Source organism: Chaetodon trifascialis, chromosome 5 (assembly GCF_039877785.1).
Source record: "Chaetodon trifascialis isolate fChaTrf1 chromosome 5, fChaTrf1.hap1, whole genome shotgun sequence".
Lineage (NCBI taxonomy): Eukaryota > Metazoa > Chordata > Actinopteri > Chaetodontiformes > Chaetodontidae > Chaetodon > Chaetodon trifascialis.
This window is the reverse complement of record NC_092060.1, coordinates 27,141,715-27,166,094: the sequence shown is the minus strand read 5'-3', so window position 1 is coordinate 27,166,094 and position 24,380 is coordinate 27,141,715. Positions and strand designations below refer to the sequence as shown.

Sequence of the window (24,380 nt, the reverse complement as noted above, 5' to 3'; positions counted from 1 at the left end):
ATCAACAGTCTCAAAGCTGGCATTAAAACAGATACTCTGAATAATAAACACCAGAGAGAAAAGGAATTCAGCGTGTTATTATGGGCAGAATGGCAGGTCTGCGACCAAAGGGAAGCATTTGGCTTCAATCTCAACGTGCAAACATTTTCACTCTGCCTCGCTCACTGCTGCCAGCATCACCTGCAACTTGTCATGTGACTGGTTGCAGGCCATGAGGCTGCTTTGCACAGGGACGCAGGCCATGGCGGCACCAAGTACTGATAGAACACAGCAAAGAAGCATCTAAGCTCCACGATGACACCGACCGCACCTGACCGATGATTTGTCAGACAACTGCAAAGCCTCCAGACGAGCAGCCAACACATAGAAATGAGAACACAACGCGAGTGAGAACAAGAGAGGGCGAGATGGAGCGGGTCAGCGACAGCGTGGATGATATGAAAACTGAAACCGGACTCTGCTTAGCTGCTGTTGATTTACGAGCCACCCCCCCCGGCCCGCCTTCATCCAGCCCGCTCCCTGCCAGTGCGGGCCTTGATGCACGGCTGCTACGTCGGCTGCGGCTCACCCAGCTGCCTCCTGCATTACTGGCTAGCATGCCAAGTCAAATATAATGGGTCTGGACTGTCACCCACAGACGGAGAGGTCCAGCACCGAGGCAACACCACTCATTCCTCCAATTGTGCAAGCTTTGAACCGGACCTGAGGGTGTGTGGTACAATAACTTATCATGGATAAAGAGTGTTGTGTGCTATTAGTGTGTCTTTGTTGATTTAACAAATGGGAGAAAATCTGTTTGAAAAAAATCTGTGAAAACTGGATTTAAAAAAAAAAAAGGATTTGCAGTGCAAACCCTCTGCAATTTAACCATTATCTATTCAGAGGAACTGACATCGTCTGATTGCTCTGATTTCTTTTCACTCATTTACTGTAAACTGCTGTGATCGGCGTCTTCCTGCAGCAGGAAACACAAACACTTATGGATTAGCCGGGGGATAACATCCAGATGAAAAGGCGATTTGCTAGGTTTTTAGTAAAAACTGTTTTTAAAAAAAGGGAAAATGTTGAGATGTGTCATGCTTAAAAATATTAACTGCTGCAGTGCAAATGCAAGCGTGATGCTGTTCAAACTGCAAACCCATCTGAAGAGCGAGTCCAGTCAAGACTAATCAGCAGTCACAGTCAGTGGGTTTGGACATTTACTTGTTTATTTACTTTGTTGATTTGTTGCATTTGTCCCTCGGTGCTCTTTTCTTGTAAACACGGCATTATCTTCAGTCCTGTGCTGCTCTGTTATCTGTATCCTGTTTTCTCCCAAACTTCCCCTCGGTGTTCACGGGAGGTTAAAGTTTCATCTAATCTAATTTCATCTATAGCGCTGGTATGTAAAATATAATACGGACACAGGTGAGACACGGCTTTTTTTCCCACCTACCAACTCTTATCAGCTTGACTGTGGCATGTCTTTGAATTTTTGTGGGGTTTCGAGAGCTCAGTGGCAAGTGACTGCAAACCTCCATTCCACAGACGAGACACTATACCAGAAACCCCGATGTCAAACACAACACCTGATAGCGGGGGATTGGTTTCTTGCTGCATACCTCCACCAGGTGCGCGCCTGCTTTAGGCTGCTTTTTGGGCGGGGACAGCCGAGTCGGCAGTCAGGTAGCGAGTGTGTACTTTCAGGATATGAGGGGGCCCTATAGGTAACCTCAGACTGCCCTCGAGAGGATCAAGAGAAAACACCTCAACACCTCCCTGTCCTGATCAGACTAGATTTTACCTCAGATAAAGGTTTCTAAGCTTGTTGAAAGAAGTGTGCACGTGCATGTGTAGGAGTGTTAAAGCGCTTGGCATCGCACCTCGAGGAATCAATCGATGAGTCTGTCAATATGTCTCATAACGCAGCACAGCTGAGATCAGCCCTGATGACGTGGCTGATACGGCACGTATGCCTGAGGAAAGCTGCTCGTTAAGAGGCGGCGAATCATGTTGCTGCAAACGTTTATGCTTTCTCTCTGCTCGGGTCTGTTCAGGTTTGGTGCATTTTGCATTTGGGATAATTATCGCAGGGTCTGTTTGGATGAGGTTCGACTATACTCGGGTTGCTTTTGGATCAGGTCTCGTTTTTTTGTTAATGAACTCATGCATGTCGGCTTCTGATGAGGCTCACATGGGTCTGTTTCGGAACAGGATGATATCTACTTCAAAACAAGAGCAAAGACATGAGAAATCTCTTATAATAAGAAGCTGATTAAGAAACTATTGATCAGAACACTCACCTCCTCTCAGGCAGTCCCATGAAAGGAAGCACAGATTCTTCAGCACACGGCAGCGCTCACAAACGTGTCACACAGAAAGCACGGCTGGGACGACAATGAAATGTGTGTTTTCACAGGCCGCTGAGGCACACTAGTGTCTGAGTCGTTAAAAAATGTTTGTTTTCTGAGCCTGTCAGAGGACCGGCATGACATTTCTATCATGTCCGTGACCCATGAAGTCTAAATACGCAGCGGGGATTTACATTGAAGGGAAGAGATATACGGTTCATCTTTTGGGAATGTTTTCTTTCTGTGGAATGGTATATAAACTATGAGTCACACTGAAGGTCAAAGACAAACATGATTTCTCTGACAAAGAACAAGACAGAGAGAACCAGACCCAGTCCAGAACGCTCTAAAACCTTTATATTCTGCACCATAATGCACTAAATAATAAACACAGGCGAAAAACTGCTGAACTTAAAGGTGGCAAGCGAGTTCATTTTGCCAAAAGGTGACGCATTCTTTTTAAAACTGCCCCTTTTCTTACACTTTCTGGAGGGACGGTAGCAGCTCCTCTGCTTGAGCCAACGTGAATCACACGGCAGACGAATGCAGAGAGACGAATCTGTCACACAAAGGAGCGTTTGTACGATTACTCCCAGTCTGCTGTGAGATCACGAGGGCTCGCGCAGCACAGGCACGACGCAGACATGATGGGAAAAGCACAGTAACATCTCTGCAATGCGACTTGCTCAGTTTCTCATGTGGTCGTCAGAAGGCAGAGGTGCAGGCCTGTGAACTGGCCCAGCATGGTCTGCATCGGATTATTAAACCTTTTTCAACTGCAAGCTATTCCTCAGAATGAGCTGATAAGAAACCAGTCCTAAAGTTGATTTCATGGTTGTCAAACTGAGATCCCAAAATCTGATCATTTCAACCATCGGTCCAAATCCTCAAACTTCACAGAGCAAAAATTACAGCGCAAATACCTTTTTGTCAAACAGATTAGATGTGGAAAAACATGAATGTTTACACTTCATGAGTTGCATGAAGTTTACTGGTTTGTCATGTTGATTTTTATGCAAATTTCAGGAAACCTTATGCTTGTCCCGGTGCAAGAGAAGACAGGCAGAGCTATTCGAGGCCTGTATATTCGTTTTACGACGTAAACTGTTTTCATAATGAAGTCACACTCTCATCTTTACTTTCATAAATCTCCTTCTGGTGATATTTCTTTGTTGTTTTAGGGAAACAACAGTAATTTCCTTGCATATTTTATGTTTCCATGGCAGTCACGACTGGTTTGGAGCTCTGCTGCATTCATTAGAAATGAATCCATGAAGATGTAACTCACCTCTGCTCCAGAGTACTTGTTTGTCTGCGTCACCAACTCGTCAAGAGACACATTCTGGGCCACGGGCATGTTGTGGAACTGGAGAGAAAATATCTCACGTCGGGTTGGAGCATCTGGAAGAGGCACAAAGACGATGCGGTCAAGGCGACCTGGACGCATCAGAGCCTGTGGGACGGAAAAAAGACAGTCAGCCACCGGTTTACCTTCATATTTCATGAATTGTCACAAACAAGTCCATAAAGTTAAAGCCTACACATCAATAATGAGCATCAGTGACGTGCTCTCTGGCTTTCTGAGGCAACACATGTTGAATTCAACTGAAATCTAATTATTTTATTTAACCCTTTCCAGCACACGATCACTCTGGCGTCACAAAAACTGTCAGAACACTGAAGCTCTGACCTTTGACCTCCTCGCTGCTTATGGTGGAGATGTGGGAACCGAAGCTTCCACCACTCCAGCATTGATCGTACGCCTCTTTAAACATGACCGTGAACCAAATGCCTAAAATGCAAACTGTGAAATTTAAGTTTTCCACTTCCAGCAGTCAGTGTGGAGACGACGTTGACGTTATCTGATAAACCTGCCACTTCCTACAGATCACATCTCCGTGACCCCAAAACAGTCCTTGAGTACCCAAAGCTGCCGCTGTCTCGCTTGTCAGACGTCATTAAGTGGCAGGCGCCTCTCAAACGCAGACGGGCAGACGGACGGACAAATATGCTGTCTCCATTCGCTCCCTTCAGCCAAGCCATGACAAGCTGTGGTATGGTATGGTATTGTTTGGTTTGGGCCGTGTATCCATTTCACCAGCCAGATAGACGAAGAAGAGCTGGATTTGAAAATAACAAAATGCATTTTCCCTGCCGTGAATTCGCATTTAAAACAGAGAATCAACATGAAAACAAACAAACATCAAGTGGAGCTGACAGCTTCATTGTTGTTCCTCTCCCAGGGCTCAGCGAGGCCCGGTTGTAAAGACAGCGGAGCCCCTGGCTTTGGGCCAGACAGGCCACAGCGGGGCTGAACCCTGGCCAGCGAAGACGAGGCAGGAGACACACACAGACGCAAGCCATGCAGGAGGTCACGTCAGGAGCGATCAGTGAAGGTTGGAGGGACCGGACCAGCAGCCTTTGAACTCTTGTTTACAGAGCCACCGCACTGCTATTCCTGCTTCTCTGCATGCACCATGTATCTCCCAAAGCTGACAGCCTCCTTGCTGCTTTTATATACATCGACTATGAAAGAGACGTTTAGTGTAGCACGTCAACCTTAGCCACTGAGCAAAGCATGGCTAAAGCAAGCACCCAGGTAAAGCTGAACTGACGATCTGGACGATTTTCATAAATAACAAGTCATTTATCAAGCAAAAAACGTCAAATAGTTGCTGATTGTAGCTTCTCAGGATGATGAGTCTGAAGTAACTGAGGGTTAAATCAATAATGAAAAAGATAAATGTCAGAAAATGGATGTTGAGGAGAGAATGAACTTTGAACGTCGGCCAACATTTGAACATCCACTAATCGATGATCACTGGGTGAACTCTCTCAGATATAATCAAAAGCTCGATATCATCTAATGGACCTTCAAATGAGGTGTTTTGTCCTCTGCTGTTTCCATAGTTGAGAATTAACTCTGAACCTTAACGATAATGAAAAACACTGAGTTCAAATGGTCTTTGACGCGTTACAATTTAATTCCATCTGCCTGCAAAGTGTGCCGGATGCAATTTTAGGAGTTTTGTTTTATGGTTTTCTTTATTCCCCCCCTGGATAACCAATTCCCATTTACTGGGGCGATGGACAGTTTTCCTGCCTTTTATCTGTTGCTTTTTTGTGTTCCTGTGCATGTGTATGGAACATGAGAGGATGGAAACTGGAGACAAACATCAGTAGTTACCCTTAGGTAACCACAACAGAGTCATGGCTGACAAAGGAGCAATGGATCATGAGAGGAAATGTTCTTGTTTTTCAGGTCTCTGGGTTCTTCCACTCGTTTGAGGAGAGGGTCTGGCTGTGGGTGACAAACCATCGGCATGAACCGGATTGAGAGGAATAAGGTCACTGTGATTCAAAGCGGGGAGAGTGTAGCCGTCGGGGAGGCCTGCTGGGAGATGGATGGATGGCAGGTTTGAGGGCTGCAGCGTTAAAAGGGCTTGAGACTCAGGGAACTTGATAAGATGCATCTGGCAAAACAACTATAAAACAGCACACGTGAGAGTTAGTTTGATGTCACGGTTCCTCCCACAGGTTGGTGGGAATGGTAGTGTGCAGGAGGTGAGACGGGTGCAATGGGGATTACAGTCTGTGCTTGTTTGTCACAGCAGGTCTATCCAGTCGCGGCAGTGCTCTATGCAGAGGACGTGCCAGGGACACTTCCTGAGTTGCTCTCCCTGGAAGTATCTGGCGGCTGCATGCCAACACAAACCTGCTGACCCCCGGCTAAATAACTCGCGCAGACACTCCTATGCACACCGACAAACAAATGCACATACTCGGGCTCGTGCACATCAATACACAATTCTGGTAAATGCTCCTCGGCTCAGTCTTTTTAATTCCTGATCCATTTTTTTCTAGCGCAAAGATGCCGCCTGCTACTTTATCAGACGTTAATTCTCTCTGCACACATAATGGAGAAGTGCCCGTGGCTTCCAGGCGCTCAGGCTCCAAGGGTTCCAAGGCGCTCCCAAAAAGCAGAGCCGACCCTCAGCTTTGAGACTGCTAAACTCATCTGACTGCCCTGGAGGGAAAGAAAGGCTTTTTTTCCCTTTCCTCTCAGCAAGAGCAGGGGGCCCATCCATCACTTAACAAGATACACTTCCTGTTCTCAAGGATCCGGGGCTGGGGGTGGGAGTAGGAGAGGAGGAGGAGGAGGTAAGGGGGGACCCCGAGAGACAAATACTTGGCTTGGCATGTTGGGCAAGCGTTGACGGGCTCTTTTCGTAACGGCATCATTCCACCTGAAGTCTTGGCTCGAGTGGCAGAAGGCAAGAGGAGAAGAAGGGAGGGAAGGAGAAAGGAGAGGAGAGGACAAAAGAAGGCAGACCAAGCTACCCAGACAAGCCACTTGAAAGGACTACAGGACCAAAACCCTGCAAACAAACACAGATAAGTGGCGTGGGAGACAGAAAACCGCCATCGACAGACGCAGTCGTCTAAATTCTGTTTTTCTAACGCGAGCCTGCGTGACGGATAGCATCCACCTTGTTGCACTACCGACATGATAGGCATCATTACACACGAGCCATTAGTAATTAGAAATGCCCCCAGGTGAGAAATACCAACTCGCTTAAAGTCAACATTGAAGCATTTATACACCACGAAATCTGGGTGAGTGTGCAACGCCGACTACCCTGCAGAGCGACGGCAGGCACGGCGCAATGGTGAGAAAGTTTTGAAAAACAAGCAGGGCCTACATCGGATCAGTCAAGCTGATCAAAACACACAAAGAGAGAAAACAGAGAGAGAGAGAGAGAGAGAGAGAGAGAGAGAGAGAGAGAGAGAGAGAGAGAGAGAGAGAGAGAGAGAGAGAGAGAGAAAAACCTCATCCGCTCTCCCTGCGCCAAGTTTCACTGCTGATAACAACAGTAATCATTCCAGGCATTGCAATCCTCCTCAAGAAGTGATTACCCCCTAATGACAGACGACTTCCTATCTGCGAAGGCCGGTACCTCTCCCTAACCAGTGGGGAATGCTGGGAATCTTCTCCTCGGAGCGTTGTTGCTGAGCACATTCTTGGCCAGCTTCGATCTGACCTGCTCTGAGCTACGTCTGCAAACTGTTTACAAACGGACACCCCCGCCGTTCAGGTGTCTTAATCATAGATGGCAGCTTAGACGCCGTGCAGCTCAGATCTCAGATCAGATCTGCTCGGTTGCTCTCACTCCCTTCACATCAAATGAAAAATGAGAGGAAACACAGGGTCCACGATGCTGAACATGATGACTAAGTTCTTCCTTGCACATCTGGTGAAATCTCTTTTCTTTAAAAACTCCTTTTTGTCGGTTCCTTTTCCAGCTTGCAGGGTGATAGCAGGCCGTCTGGCTGAATGAGTGGCTTGCCTGAGGAGACATCAGTTGACTTTGTTCCCTGCCTGAAGGCATTCACTGTATGTGGTTTCCTAACCTGTCAGTCCGCAATCCTCAGAGGCCTTGGTGAGTCATAGTGACTGGAGATGGGCCACCCTGGATTTATGCAGAACACACACCAAACAAAAAAATGCAGAGAGTGTTATGGGAACCAAAAGCTGACAGAGAGGTCAGAGAGGTCTGCTTCTCCAGTTCAGATTGGGGAAATTAACACAGGGTACTGCCGACAAATGGCTATCATCAGGTTAAAAACAACCTTGCAGGTATTATAGTTATTCTGTTCGCTGCAGCTGCAAAAGGAGTCTACTTTTCTGTTCAATCAGTGAGAGTACGTGCTGGGTTGGCTCATGGATTTCTCATCCTCTTTAGGGAGAAGCTCAATTTCAAAGGCAAAAGTTTTTAGCCATTGTCGGACTTGGAGCACGCACTTGAATGCAGACCCAGGTTTGATTTGTTTGTTTCACAGATGAGAATCCTCCTGAAACCTTAACATCGATTGTGCAACACCCATCCGAGGCGTCTCCGTCACTTCTCTGAAATGTGCTACTTCTGCATCTTCCATAACATGAAAGATGTCAACCATGACTTAGGCTGTGTTTACACAGAAGCGATCTGACGTGGCGTTCTCACTTTTTATTCCGCGTTTAGACGAGCGTTTTTTTTGGGGAGGGGGGAATCTGCATGCATATGGTGATGCAAAAGTGTGTGGAATCAGAGAAAGTAAGGGACGGCTCTGGCAGTTTTACCCTTTAGACGGGAACGCGACGGTGGAGCGTTTTTAAGATTTCCACTCTGGAGGGGGTTTTCACTTTTTTGCGTTTTTAAGCCCCAAAAACGCCGTCGCCGTCTAACGAAAGGCACATCCGATAAAATATTTTGTCGTTTTCACCCACGAGCGTTGTCGTGTACACAGGGCCTTAAATTGTTTCAGTGTAATATTTTATTACTGTTTAGGGATGTCATTTTCAGTTTATTTTGCTTTCGACAGCCTGACATCTATTAACCGATGGCTGACTAGTATATTTGAGTTGAGGACCACACTGGACTGCATCTTCCAGTGAGCGATGATGAAGTAACAGGTGGTTGGATGTAGCTTTCTGCTATGGCTAGCTTGAATTTTAGCTCATCCTTCTCCTCAAAGGGTTTTTCAAGGCATTTAGTCACAGAAGCTCTTGATGGCACAACATATTTTGGGGTGCAAAAGACCCCAGAGCTTCATTTCATCCCTCCGCTGAGTACAAAAGTGTTCTGCATTTCAGTTCCGACAAGTCCCACGTATATTGACTTGTAACTAAAGCAGATTTTTACTATGTACTGAAGAGTTCTGCACACCACATCTTTCTAAAAAGATGACATAATTTTGGACGAGGCCACGCTGCGTTCAGAGGGACACCGGACCTGCTTTATGTCAGCGCTGATTTTGATGTGGGAGAGGATCAGAGGAGGAACAGTGGGGAGAAAGAGAGAGTAAATCAGCAAGAGAGGGGAGGGGACAGCGGAGAGGAGAGAGAGGGATGAGAATGACAGGGGGAGAAAGAGCGAGAGCGAGAGAGAGAGAGAGAGAGAGAGAGAGGAGAGTTGGCAACCAGTCAAAAACATGAGAGGCTTTCACTCTGGATTTTGCCCTTGAGTCAAACTCGCATCCGGCAGGCGAGGCCACCGTGTCCAAGAACCAAATAACTCTGCCGCTGTTAACCCCCTACTGTCCCACATGCTCGCAGCCAGGAGGAAGTCAAGATTTGTAGCTTCACAATGAAGTGTAAGTCATTCCAGCAGGTGATATTTACTAGAAAATGACAACGTTGGCATGGCCGAGCATAAAAAAGGTTGCAAATTCTTTGAGTTTTCCTACAAAACGCAGAGTAAAAGAACCGCAAAATACAGCATGTGCAGTTCTGGATCTTCAAATTGACTTTTTTCTACTTTACAGCAGCTTGAATGGAAACTTCTTCAGCATCTAAATTCTATAAGGAAGGCCTGTTTAAGAGGACGACTCTGGTTTACAACTAAACGCTGAGATCTGGAAAAAGTCTGACAGGCCAGCAAACACAGGTTTCAAACAAACTCCGACCCAGATGATATAAATCACCATGTTTGCATGTAAAACTGAAAGTGAGCACACCTGAAGTGTTACGCAAACAGGTGAGTAAACTGTCTATAATCTGTGTTGGGTGTTTGATAAAGATAATTTCTTTGCTTTGTCTTCCAAATAAGTTGGTTAACCTGCGGCTTTGCATACAACCTGTATGGTCTCTTGACTGTTCGTGCTTCTAGCTGTGGATTAATGCTTTTTAACAGTGTCGCTGTGTCTCAGCAATGAAACAGTGAGTGCAGTGTTAGTATTACTGATAGGAATGATCATGAAAATAAGACCTAAGAGGGAAATAAAGTGGAACTTTCCTTTAATACATGGAAAGTTTGGTGTTTTGTCCGAGTCATGAATTCACACATTTTAAGTTTTAGTGTATGTGACCCCAGTCGGAGTCAGACTCTAACCCTGGCAAGACCACAGAGGTGTGTGTGTGTGTGTGTGTGTGTGTGTGTGTGTGTGTGTGTGTGTGTGTGTGTGTGTGTGTGTGCATGGTGTTATTGAGAACAGGGTTGTTACAGAATTAGATGTCACACCTCTTTTACTTTTTATGGTGTGCGTTTGTGTGCGCGTTTGATGGTCACAATCATATGGAGACCAGGTGACGAGGCTGAGATGAGGGGAGGAAGGGGGGGAGGTAGCAGCAGCTGTGTTGGTCTCCTTTTGGGTTTGGGGTGGAGGGTGGGGGCACTCGCACCCCTGCAGCTGTCCTGGGGGCCGCTGTAAAGTCCCTGAATCTGTCAAAACAAGCCCGACTGACCGGCCCTCACACCTCCACGAAAATAAAAATGGCTACTGCCAAGAAAGCAGCCTCATTTTGAAAGGAGAAGGTGGGTCGAGTTGGTGTATGTGCAGGAAGGGTGGAGGGAAAAAAAAGGTGAAGAAAAGCAGAGGAAATTAGACCGAGGCCATGTTGAAATGTCGACTCATTGGAGCCCAAAATAAAAAAGCAGTAAAGCGGCTGCCATAAAATACATGTATGTTTGCTTTACAAAGAGGCGTTTCCTGTGAGCTGTCCACAGTTCGCAGTTTAATTCTATGGAGCCTTTCGTTCGGTGTAAACTCGCCAGGTCTGGTTTCCATAATCCACCCCAGAGCCTGTGGGCAACCTCCAAACTCCCCGGTCAAGTCGCCGCCTCGGACACATCGGCAGAAACAACCGTCGGCCATGTTTCTCCTCCGACAGTTATTCTAATTCTTTTTTTTTTTTTTTTTTTTTTTGGTCAGTACTTGTATTCTTCCGGCGTACATGTGTTTGTATTTACCCTCGCGTATGTAGAGGGGGTGCGTGTTAGAGATGAATGGCATCTGAATTTCATCGAACGGGCAGAGTCCAACAACAACAAGCAAGGCTAATCAGTGAGGGGTGTGTCAGTACATCTGACATGTATCTGAGTAGCATCTGACGCTGAGTGAGTCTGCAGGGCTGCAGCTAATGATTATTTTCATGGTGGATTAATCAGACGATTCATTTCTAGTCTATAAAACAGCAGAAAACTGTGAAAAATGTCCATCATAAGTTCAGGGAGTCTACGGTGGCATCTTCAAATGTATAGCTTTGTCCAAAACCATGACAATCACATCAATATTAACAATATGTATGAAGAAAAGATGCAAATCTTCACATTTTAGAGGCCGAGATCTAATGATGAAAACAGTTGCAGGCTAATTTTCTGATCTGATGCTGATTGATTTAAATCTGCAGTTTATCCTTTTAAACATGAAGTAGGAGTTGTGTCATTAATCTCAAATATAACTCAAAATTTGCTCGTGCATACTCCAGAAACAAGATTTCATGGACCAAAAACTCTGACGCTGGTCGCTCTGTTCGCCTCCGATATGACAGTTCCTCCAGTGATTACAGGTTGATTCCTCCCTGATTTTCTCAGCACACAATTGAGATAGAGTTTCCCCGCACATTTGAAGATTATAAATAGTGCGTCTGCACAGAAAACTGGCTATCAGCATCTTCATAAACACTGATGTCAGTGCTTTTCAGTCCAATCTTTTAAGCCTTAAATTAATACCATAAGTAACTGGAGGCTAAAATTGGCAGAGATGTTACAGTTTTTTTAAATTAACGAAGAAAACCTTAAGAATTTGCTTCCCATGCAGTATCTCAGTGCACCTTGTGGCGTTATGGACCATAAATAAGCTCTGCTTCATCCAGCCATCGTCACCACTCTCACTAACAGAGGTTAAATTCTTCACTGCGCGCAGTGACATCCTGACTACACCCCCTGCCCAGACACGTGCATGTAAAAACCCACATACATGCAGTCTCCGCTGACAGCACACCAACCTCACATCCCCTTCCGACACACACCCACGCACACACACAGACAGCCCCCACTTCCCCCCAGAGACAGACTGCAGGTGCCAGGCCCACCTCGGGGTCCCTGCCGGGCTCTCGTTAGGCCTGGTGCCATTCAGGCGGCTCCTAACACGCAACCCTGAGTGCTTTGTGTTTCTCTGACAGCCCTTGTCGTCCTCTTCATGTAGTGGTGGAAAAAAAAGAAAGGGAAGAGGAGGACTTCGGGATTACTGCTTTGAAGAATTTGACAGAGCCACAAGGCAGACGTTCACCTTGCACTAGCTGCTTTTTAAAGTGTTTTTACATATTATCGCCCATTTGTTACCCATCACATATTTACAAAGCTTAAAGCAGCATTTTGTGTTTGACAGCTTTCATTCACTTCCACGTGGTCTTAAAATCCACTTGTAGAGACTCAAAACCTGCCTGATAAGACAATCCATCACGGTGAAGATCAGATGTTAACAGTGCAGACTTTTCAAATCAGATACAATGCGTCACTGTGATAAATCACCTCAAGCAGGTCTCTGCAAACTCACTTGTAACCTGCGATGAGATGAATGGAAACCAGCAACTGTCTGGAAAAACAGGTTCAAAAATCCAAAAAATAAGAAACACTATAGCATGTCCTGGAAAACGGATGGTAGTAAAGATGTTTGATTTGTAGTGGACGGGCAAAAACCTGCGAAAGTACTCATCAGGGCTTTAAACTGTGAAATCCTGTTAAAAAAATAAAATAAAGGATCTATCTACCAGTTGGATGGTAGAAGGATGGAATTAAGCAGAGCGAGCCGAGTGTCATCAGATAGCAGGTTAGGAGATAAGATGATCAGAACAGATAAAATTCACCACCCAACCGACTTCTGACTGTGCTCAGAGGGATTCCAGATAAAAGACAGCTGCAGCATTATCTCAAGGCCAGAGCTGTAAAAATCGATCAAGGCAAAGCGATAAATCCTGAAGGTGTCACATCCTTCCTTTATCATATTAAACAGGTTTTTAATGCGTGCACCTCTCCCAAACGCTGTTTTGAGGAGTGTCTCGGTTCAGGTCTGCAAAATATGTTTCCTTTCTGCCCTTTCAGCACTTTATCGACAATTGTCTGCAATAATTCTGCACCATAAAATTCACTGAATTACCTGAAACATTATTTTGCGCTCCTGCTTTGCATCGCATGTTTTTCATGAGTAGTGCAAAGACCAGCTCAAGCTCAGAGTTGGGCTCTCTTGATTGCAGCAGGGTACCAGTATGGCACCACAGAATCTCACAACAAAATCAGCGCCGGCGTTGCCAACTTCACCACCACCACCGCCATCGCCTGCGCTGTTATCACCGCCTCCACCATTTCTGCGGCCACCATCATCATCATCATCATCACAAGGCCCTACTCAGTGCTGGTGGAGGCCACCAACAACCTGTCTGCAACTCCCCCTGTGCTTCCACACAAAGGCTTCATATTAAGGAATGTGTGCATGTGCGCAAGACACACACACACACACACACACACACACACACACACACACACACACACACACACACACACACACACTGAGACTTGAATGCTCACATATGCTGCCACAGATACTCACCAAAGAGACAAACATAAACAGGCGCGTTGCTGAGTGACAGGGCTGACTCGACTGGATCGGTTTCCACTTCCGTGAAATCTAAACATCAGCTTATTTACCTTCATCCTGAGCTGAGACCGGGCCAGGGCGAGAGAGGGGAGTGTGCGTCTCTGCATGTAGGTCTGTGTGTGTGTATGTGTGTGTCCAGACAGCCAGAAAACAGCGGCCATGTTAGCTGAGACAATACCCAAAGCTGGAGACGACAAAGAGGGGAAATAAGCAGGACGGATGTCTCACCTGTCTCATCCTTCCATCGTGATATCAGCATCACACCTTTTCCACAGCTACGAGCAGAGTGCAGGCTGCCAACAAATTTACAAGCAGCTAATTGAATTTATTGAACGTTTGTTGGTTCTGGTTTCTCACATTGAAGATTCACTGCTTTTCTGTATCATGTCAGAGTAAACTGAAGTTGCATCACGCTGGAGTTTTGAACTATCACTTGTGACTGTCTTTTGATGTTTATATGATTGATCAGTCAGTGGGAAAGAATAATGGAACCATGGTTGGACTGTTTGTGGCCCCAGTCAGAAGCCTTTTATTTCCAAAGTACTAAAACCTTAGATGAAGGGAAATGGAAGGTACGCACACACGCTGACACATCTGCTGCCAGAACAATAAAACCTGACACACAGTCCAATAAAGGGCAACTGACAGATCCTAAGCACCGAATCTTTTCCCCAATACACCTATGACGGCTAAGCATGAACTTGGCAGCCTCTGTCATCTTTCCGCTCTGAAGTTCTGGCTACCGAGTGTCTACATTTACACTATAAGCAACAATGAACTACCAAGACACTCTGAGGATGGTCCAAAGGTGCGCTGTGGGGATACTGAGTGTTGTTTTTAATTCCATTCCCAGACCTTAAAACAAATCCAGTTAAATGTGCAGGAGAGCTGAAAGTTAGCATCAGTCACCTACTGTGCATCTGTTCATAGGTTATACTGAAAAACTAGCATTAGCTAACATATAGACCCTGTTTATCTCTGGTATCAACATGCATCTTGGGTGATATGATCACAGTGGACAGCGCTAAACACCAAGACTCATCCATAGGTGCTCTTGGATGCATGTGACCACATATGTTTTCTAGCATAAATGCTAACGTACCCTGATGGGTCTCTAACAGGGACGTAACAGGAGCACATCTCATCGATGAAGGACGTGTTGACTGCTGGTGAAAAACTCTCCTCTCAGTTCCTTTTTAGTCTCGTCCTGCGCTCATTTGCAAGTCTTAAATGACTTTGTCCTTTTAATCTCAACAGTTGGAGGTCCGCACATGTATGTTAGTTCTTGAAACTTTTTTGGTTTCTTAGCTATCTGTTAGCTCACGTGAAACAAACTTGGCGACACATAACTGTGCACAGGGCCCTTTGACCTTCTAGCAGAAGTGACATAGGCGGTGAGGAAATCTGACCATGAGTGGTCAGATGGACACCTTGGAGATGGCTGATAGACACAGGTGTGAACGGCCATGTTTCTCAGCTGTCCAGGTGTGATTGGATAAGCCAAGATGGCCGTTCATGCCAGGTGTAAACAGGGTAACAGTGATGCCCTGCAGCCGTCACCATGCTCAGCCTCTGGCAGTCATGTTAGAAGCTCTTAACATTAGTCGGCTTCGCTGTCTTAGCAGCTTTGAATAGACGTAAAAATGTCTTTGTTGATTTTGATGCAAACTTTAACTCACCCCAATAAATCTCTATGTCTTTTCATTGTGTTTGGATAGTGCTCTTGTTGTCAGCTAACCATCACTGTCGTGTTGTGAAAACATCTCATTTAAGTTGGCTAGCGCACGGCGCCTTGTGCAAACAAACGCTCGCGGATAGCAGCCTGAAGTTCACAGTAACATGGGCTGCTCGGGTGAATTAGCTTGTTGCCTTTAAAGCAAACACAACCAAAAGTCAGCTTGTTTAATCTAAGTTAAATGTGCTTAACCTTCCCAAGCTGGGCTACGAGCCATAATGCTCTAAAGAAGAGTTTAACACCAGCAGGGAAAAGGTTGCAGCGATAAAACAACTTTACTTTTTCATAAAAATGTGATCCCGGGAATTTCATCACATTATGCGCTGGATTTACATAAAACACACTATAGCAGCTACACACATTATCAATTATTTGACGTAATCTTCAATGGACCACCATGAAGGGACTACATATGGCTGCTACGAAGCTCATGACACAGCGGCGAAGCCTCTATATGCATCGCTTGATGCGCACAGCATAAGTTCAATGAGCTATAGTCACTTGCACTCAAATATGTACACAATGTTTACATACATGAAGCCTCACTATGGGCCTGATATGACTTTCCAAAAGTGTTTTGTGACTACAGACACGTATGACTTGCTGTATTCTTTGTCTCTTGTATTCTTTGTCTCTTGTATTGTTTGTCTTTGAGTTACATTCCATGAAAGAGGAAAGGAAGGACATGTGGGGTTGCAGGTGGAGTTAAACTGCAAAGCGCTGCTTCCATTACTGTCCTGATGCAAACTTTTCAATGATTTCTCTGTGTTTCGAGCTCTGAACGACAACTCTTCAGGGATTCATTTTCACATTTTCTACTATATTTGGGTTCTTCATGCGGAAAAACCAGCATGTAATGTAAACAGAAACATATCCAAATTCTACTTGTGGTTCCACAAAATTTCGTGAATTTCCCAAACAATTAATCAAAGTCTCTACAAACCTTGAATGCAGTTCAACCGTATCTGCTTTTACGTCTTACTGCACTGCACGCCAACAATAAGAGCTGCACGCTAAATGTAATCTACAACATCAGAGCAATTAGCCACCTACTGAAGGAGATAACAAGACAGAGAGAGGGAGGGAGGAAGAGGAAAAAAAATCCCCCACCCAGCATGTGAAAACCTGTGTCAGATTTCACCACAGACAAGGTCACCCTCTCTTGGTCTCGCCTCAATGCCCTGGCTTGGTAACAGGATCCGGCGCAGGACGGCGACAAACCTGTTTTTGTCACTGCAGAGGTCCCCGCTTGGTTTACACGCCCATTGTGTTAACAACACCTCTATATTTTTATTTTTTCCTGTGTTTTCTTCCACCGTGAGCCTTTAATTTACCTGTGAAGGGATTCGAGGAGTTGTGTGTAACTGCGCACAGCTGGGAACACCTCTTCAAACACTCCACACACACACACACATACAAACACCAAAAAAAATAAAAAAGGTTTGTCCCAATTCCAGAGCCAAAGCATCATCATTGGTGTTATGCTGCACAGCCAAGTTAACACTTGGTATGTTTGTAATTGTGCTGCCTATGAAACTGCACAGTAATCCCTTCCAGCTGCCTCCCTCACTCACCCATCCACCCTCCTCTTCCTCCTCCTCTCTCCCCTTTCAGAGAAACTGTAGCTGCAGCCCTGACTATGTTTTCCATGGGCCCTGGTGGATTCATCCTGTTGACAGCGCCAAGCCTTTTATGCATCGAAAACACAGTATTCCCTTTCAGGTGGAGAGACGATGGAAGGAAGAAGGGGAGCTGGGGTGTGGGTGGTGGCGGTGGGGGAGAGCCAAGGACGGTCCCCGCAACAGACCTCAAACTTCAAAATCTTGGTCCTCATCTCTTGACAAAAAAGAGAGTGAGAGACAGACAGTGAGTGGGGAGGGGATGAGGGATCAAGAGAAGTATAAGGGGATGCAGGGGAGGAGGAGGGAAGGAAGAAAAAAAACAACGGCACAAAGGAGTACGTAATTAAGACAGGAAATGGGAGAAGAGAGGAGGGCTCTGGGGGCTTTCAGAAAGAGGCTGGCCGGGGTCGCTTTTCCAGAGAGCGGAGGAGTGGGGCCGATACCCGAGCCGTCTGAATGGAAATCAGATAATCTGTTAACACAAGGCATGGCCCAGATCCTGCCTGCAGACTGACATGGATAGGCCAGTTCCTGTTCCAATCCGCTGCGGTGGCACAAAGTGTTGCCAAGGCAACCAGCTGTTCCAGCCAAACTTTGCCTCTCTCTCTGAGCCGGCGGCAAAAACGACAGGTGGGGCTGCGAGGCGGGCAGAAGCGGCGCTGAGGCGCTCGCGAAAACACAAAACGAGCTCAATGCCGAGATGACACGGGGGCAGGAACTTGACACCGGCTGCGACCAATGAGGTGGTCGCTTCCTTCAACTGGTTCCTCAGGAAAAGCTAACGGACATGTCCTCTTTAGGTGCGATAACAAGAGTACGCGCATTGTCCCACTTAGCTCAGGTGGTATATACACAGCGCACAGCTTTACTTTTTGTCGCCCAAGTTCTGAAATGTTTGCTACGGACATTTCTGCTGTCAGTCCAGCAAAGCGCTGAAAAACCACAATTAAAAAAGTATTTTCACTGGAACGACTTTGCACCACAAAATAAGCCTCATGGCAGCTGCTCACAAAGAGCACTGTGGATTATGATAATATCAACTATAACAGGGACAGTGTTTGAGTGCCTCGAACTCCACAAATATAAGTAACAATTCCAAACAGCCACCCTGTATTTACAGTATTTATTCCCATTTTTATTTATTTTTATACCATTTGGCTGAACTTGACTCTTTAACTAATGATTCAGTGCTGGTGCCAATACTGCCCTTATTAAGTGGATCTGGAATTGGCCACAGCGCGGCTGGTCCACATAAATACAGTACATGCATTAGTAAAATTTATCGTTTCTTCCATCAGTTACATTTATTCAGTCACGCTGCCAACTCACGTTTAAGTGCCGCAGCAGTACTTGGCTTCGTGTTATCTTAAATATAAATGATTTCAATTAAACACACAGTGGGGTATATATATTTTAAAGGTGGAAAAAAGGGAGCGCTGGCATTGGATAGGTGCTCTTTGTCAGAAAATACCCCGAGTTGAGGACTGGAATCGGCGTTGGGAGAGAAAAAGTTGGATCTTTGCATTCCTGTCTTTGACCCCTCAAACCAATGGAAAACCAGTTGGCTTCCTGCCTGGCAATATGATAAACTGCAGCGCTGATCAATGCAGGCTGCTACTGCCGCTAACTAGCCGCATTATCACATCTGGCTAAGTGATCATATTTTTAGCACGTCTTCTATGATCTAACTCAAACACGTTCTACATTTACACAGCCTGAAACACTAAAAACAGCACCCTCAGCCAAATTCAACAGTCTCCCTTTTCCACACTTCCCCAAATAGTAGATTTTACAACTTTATGCTCATTTAAATTTTTGTGTGCTTTGTCACAGTATCATTTGCTGCGGCTCTAAAAAAGGGCTGAGCCCGACTGATCTACCTGACAGTGGTGTTGGTCCCAATGAAGTGTTAGGATCAAACTCTCCCCACAGTATCATAAAAGTGTTATTTACAATGGCCTGAACAATTTTATAGATTCCCCTGGAGGTGAACAGGAGGCCACGGCTCTAAATCAAGGCTGGTTAAAGGTGGCTACTTCAACCGTTTTCAATTTAAACTGCGTTCATATTTTAAGAGCGGCGACTTAACAACAAGAAGGAACAAATCTCTGGCAATAAAACCCCACCACTTGACCCACGTTGTTTTCCAGCCTCCGCTTTGATTATCAAATATCCTCGCAGGAGTAGATGAGGGAGAAATGAAAAAAATACACCTCCTACAGGACCTCCACCTCTGCTCCCACTTCAAGAGCAAGGCGGTGTGACATGCAGCGGCGTACCGCAGCTCAAACTTCCCCTTCCTCTTGAGGGGAAGCCATTTTATTGTGTTCCACTGAGATAATTGCCAATCCTTTAAATGAAAGGGTTTTCTCAGTGCTCTGGTAATTACTAGATACACAGCAAGGGTCTGGCGAAGGAGGGGGGAGGTAGAGGGGAAAAAAAAGAGAAGAAAACATGACAGGCAGGTATTAAAATTCAATGGGTGGGGCAGGAAGGAAGTTGAGAGAGGGATGTGTTGAAACAGAGAGAATGAGGGAGGGAGGGAGGGAGGGAGGCAAGGAGGGAGGCACGCTGTGCTGCTGCAGCCTCCATTCGGGGTTGAGGAAGGACATGTTTATGGTCTGAGGGCTGGGCCTTTTTTTTTTTTTTTGATCCAGCAGAGCAATCCTGTGCCAAGTGCCAAAGACACATCTGCTCCTGGGCAATGCTTTGCCGTGGTAAGGTGATTTATGTGGTGATCACTGACCTCTTTCCTAAATCACTCGTCTTTTTTTAGGAACTTCCCATCAGATTTGGAGCAGCTGAGCTGAGTTGAATAATTCTTTCAGACAGCGCAAATTACATAGTGCGCTTCCTACTCGGTGTGTTGAGGAATGTCTCTCAGTGATGATGGAGACATTGAAAACCAAAGCAAACTGTTGCAGTTATACACCTCAAAGGTTTCTGGATACACTGGCACAGTTTCACAGCACAGCTTTGTGAATCACCTCAGGTAAACACACACAGGCCAACGGAATAATTGTGGGGTACAGTTGTTAGGATTACACACTTATTATCTATTGCTGTTTCACAGTTTGCACAGTTTTCTGAAAATAGGTAAAGCCGAGCTTTAGTGTCTAAGTTGACATGGCAGCGCAGATTAACAACAAACAAAGATTCAGAAAGTTGCTTGTGCAGCAATCTAAAAAAAACAGGAATGAGCATCTTAAGGGTGTTGAATGAGTGCATCCATTAGCATGTTTTTTCCTGTTAAGGCCTGTTTTCCAATGTGATGCACGGCATGTTCTGAAAATGTAGTATGACACGCGTCTTCTGTCCATGCAGGAGAACGCAACCATATCACCAGACGATTGGACGAAATCCTGGATTACAGTCGATGCCTGAGGTTTGGTTGGGTTAAGGTTATGGCTTGTTATAGGTGACAGCTTTATTTGGAAATGGATTGTTTGCATTTGGCAATCCTCTATCCTCCTTTGTTAGTCACCCTTTAAGTAATTTTGGGTTTACTGAAACTTATGCAAGGTTCTGTATTTATCATTGGATATAGAGAACGGCACCAGCAGCCGTTGTTGAAGGAATAAAAACACAAAAGAGATGAGAGATTATACATGAGATGAGCTAAACTGTATTAATTCAGGCTACATCTGACTGTTCGAGCATTGTAAACCACTTTCAGAGGACCAGCTGGGAAAAGCCGGCGTTTGACCTGGCAGGTAAGAAAAGGCTGTTTTCTCCACTAAAGTGCAGCATCAACAAAGGCAGGTTCTGCTTTCTAAGCTTGTGCTGTGGCTGAGTCTTTCAGAGTGGAGCTCTGCAAAGTGTGCATCAGTAAAGTCGAATTCAGCCAAGGTGCAGGTGCCACAGTTGTCCGAGTTAAGTTAGCTCCTTTCTTGCAGTGCAGTTGTCCTGTAGTGTTGACAGGTATGTCTGTCTATCTAGACCTATCAAACGATCTTTTTACATGCCATTGGGTATCATTTACGCACTTTCCCCTGTGGTCCCTGACCATGGAGAATGGCCCTTCAGATGCCCAAAGAGGCCCCGGGCTTGTCAAAGGATCGCCTGTTGAGGGTCTGCTGGCCCGCTGGAAAAAGGTGTGCTCTTAGCTTGTTATGTGACACGGAGGGGAGACAGGCCAGAGGAAGGTGAGGGGAGGAGCGTGGGGTGGAGGGTCAAGACGCACAACAATGGCTCCTCTCAAGTCGGGAGGGCCCATCAGTTAAGTGTGTTTTCCTGCAATTTGAGAAAGTGGAATCTGGTCAAATTGGTGTCCTCTTGATTTCCGATTGCATGAGTTATGTGACTGTGGCAGGGGGGCGAGGTGAGGCCAGGGGTGTGTATGAATGGGTGGGTGCTGCCTTAATTGATACTTCGAAGAGGAGTAAAACCCTCAGATGTGCTGAACAGCGGCATTCCAGGTCAGACTGGCTGTCTCCATGGCGACGGCCAGGGGGGAGAGCGAGCTCCGCCATTCGTGGACGAGATTGGATGCTGGAAATGGATACGGAGTGACAGGTCAGCGCCACGGGCCACACGACCCACTGCAGTCCCCAAAGGCTTAGGCATCCTTCAGTCGCGCAAAGACATTCGAGGCGGGTGGGGTGGGGGGGTTATCCTAAAGGGTCAAGGGCCATCACAGCATCACAGCCACGGACATACTGCCTATACTGAAGGCCAACACGGTGGACAGTTACAGTCTATCGATGCTGTAGTATTTGGCTGATTAAACTGATTAAACTCATGAAAACTACATCACATTTAGAAAACTAGTGTTCAAAAACCAGCGACTCCTGGACCTCAATTCAGTGAAATTTAAATTCGGGAGGAACATGAGCTCTGGGTTGGGTTCTGAATAGCTCTGGCTTTGGAGCCATAGTACTTCTTGGTAAAGTGGTTGTGTGCATAGCGAGACTTGATAACTGATTATTAAATGTTTGCACAGACTGCCAGGTCAGATTTGTGTTCTTGTTTGCTTATTCTTTAATCAGATGTTTACTGACTGAAACCATAACCTGGCCAATCTTTTGTTGATATCGCTCAAAGTAAGTGAATTGGTACTGGCACCAAAATCCAGTATCATGACCACGCTAAAAAATCTGACAAGTATTGGTGCCTTTGAATTAATTAATAAGGTCTTAAATGTGAACACAGCCAGTGTTTCACATACTATACAAACAACACAGTGGAACAAGATAACACTTGCTCTATCCATACACTCCCTGAACTGCAGCCCTATACATTGTGTGGTACCGGAGACTGTTCAGGAACATGATGTATAGATGCTGTGTATGCTTACGTGGGCTGGGCACCTCGAGCATATGATGCTGACATAAATTCAATCAATCAAACAGAGCTGACCTATCAACAGATCTCAGAGTAATAATTGCATTGTACGCAGTCCTATCTATTCAGTCAGCTCAGCAACGCCCTGTTTGCAGAGACATATATCCTTCCTTTTACAAGGGGATATTATTTTACAGTCTGCTGACCTTGGGTACACTGAGTGAAACACAACACCGCACACCAGTCTATTTCTGTATTTGTCTTACAGTAAGCTGCCGGTAATTGAATCGCACTCTCCAGGACTGAATGGTGCTGCGGACGCATTCAGACTTAGTCACGGTGGTTAAGAACGAGGCATAATCTTGTGGCTACTATGTTTAGGTCATGTGACTCCAATTATATTTGTTTTTCCTTTGCTTTGTTTTTATTACTTGAACTGCGAGGCTTTACACGCCGACTTAAGTTCTTCAACTTGGAAATCAGGTGATCCGTATTAAAACTTTGTCTTGAGATATTTTTGCAGCTCATTCATAAATAAGCCCTTTGAATTTATCTCTTTATACTCATAATCCGAAAAGATAAACTATATACACATCTTTAATAGCAACAGAAGTGTTTTGCACCTTTAAAAATACCACAGAAATAATACGGAGAAAGTCCATGTTAGCAAGTGTATTTGGCACCGAGGTAAATTTTTCATGACTCAGGTGTTCAGTGCGCAGATTACACCCAAGAGGTGTGATGTTAAACAAAGGAGGAAAAGACACCACCATCCGATGCACAGAGAGAAGTTTTTCAGCTCATCTGTGCAGCGAACTGATGCAAAAGAAGCCGGTGAATAAAGAAAAACTTGTCGACTTCTGTCATGTCTGCCCTGTAAGAAATCCACAAATTAACCGCACCTCTGGTTGTGTAACAACTCCGGATCTAGGTGATTCCCTTTGGCAAGAAAACAACAACCCTCAGTTTCTAAAGATAGATAAACTGGTCTATTCGCATGCTGTCAACTGCTTGATCTCAAAACTAACAAACCACAAACTGAAAGTCACCGGCTTTCCAACAACAAGCCTCTGCTCCTCCACCTAAGGTCAGGTCGGAGCGACGTGTGTATTCAAAATAAGTGAATGAACCGACCAACTGAACGACATGGGCGTAAAAAACGAAAGTGTTCATTCAGTTGGAATGATAATAGGTTCGCAAATCAAGCTCGACTTTATTATTACCTGAGGAAGTTATGCTATCAGTCTTTGCTAGGTTAGGTTGTTGTGGACAGGCTAGCCTAGCAAAGACTAATCACAGGTTTCCACGAGATTTGAAACAACTCGTTCAAGATCTTGGCTGTGGAAAAATCAGGTTGGGCAATAAAGGTAAATATCAAAATGTGGTCAACAAAAGTAAGAACCTCTCCAAGGTGCCATTTTGGAGGCCCATGAGAACCGCCAATTTGGGCAATACAGTCCCCCTATTACTGCAACTACCCACCATTACTGCTTTAAGACTGCACAAACAGTTCCTCTCCAGGCTGGTGAGAACAGCGCTGCAGCCGTGCATCAATCACAAAAAGCAGAACTTCTTTGCTCGCTGCCATCTGCTTGCAATTTCGTGTAAAATCCACTCTGAGAGCAAAGGTCTTTTGAGATAAGCATCTTTTGGGCCAAACTTTCTCAGATGAGGGTCCCCGCTCTAATTTGCATCCATTATCTATATTTATGTCCTCTGCAGCGCAGTTAAGTAGTTTGTGAAAAGCATTTGGTAATAGCATTTACAGTAATACATAAATTCTGAGCGGACTTGACTTGGGGGGTCCCGGGATGTGAAGGACTGAACAGCGGTGCTATCGCGCAGTCGACGTGCGTTCAGGTTTAGCAGGCTGTTGCAGTCTGGGCTGCGATCAGGGCTTTGATAAGGCATTGTTGATGGGCTGTGGAAAAGCGTTTTATCACTGGAGCATAATAGCGTGCATAAAAGCCATGAACCTGCGCTGAATAAATATGA

The 24,380-nt window shown here is 45.5% G+C and overlaps 1 protein-coding gene across 1 annotated transcript in view; it reads right to left on the bottom strand.

Moving 5' to 3' along the window:
* Positions 1-24,380, bottom strand: part of afg2a (AFG2 AAA ATPase homolog A) — a 101,525-nt gene that overhangs the window by 15,139 nt on the left and 62,006 nt on the right. The window contains exon 16 of the mRNA XM_070962538.1: positions 3,619-3,783. Within this exon, the coding sequence (XP_070818639.1) occupies positions 3,619-3,783 (165 nt within the window). The remainder of the gene's footprint in view (positions 1-3,618; positions 3,784-24,380) is intronic.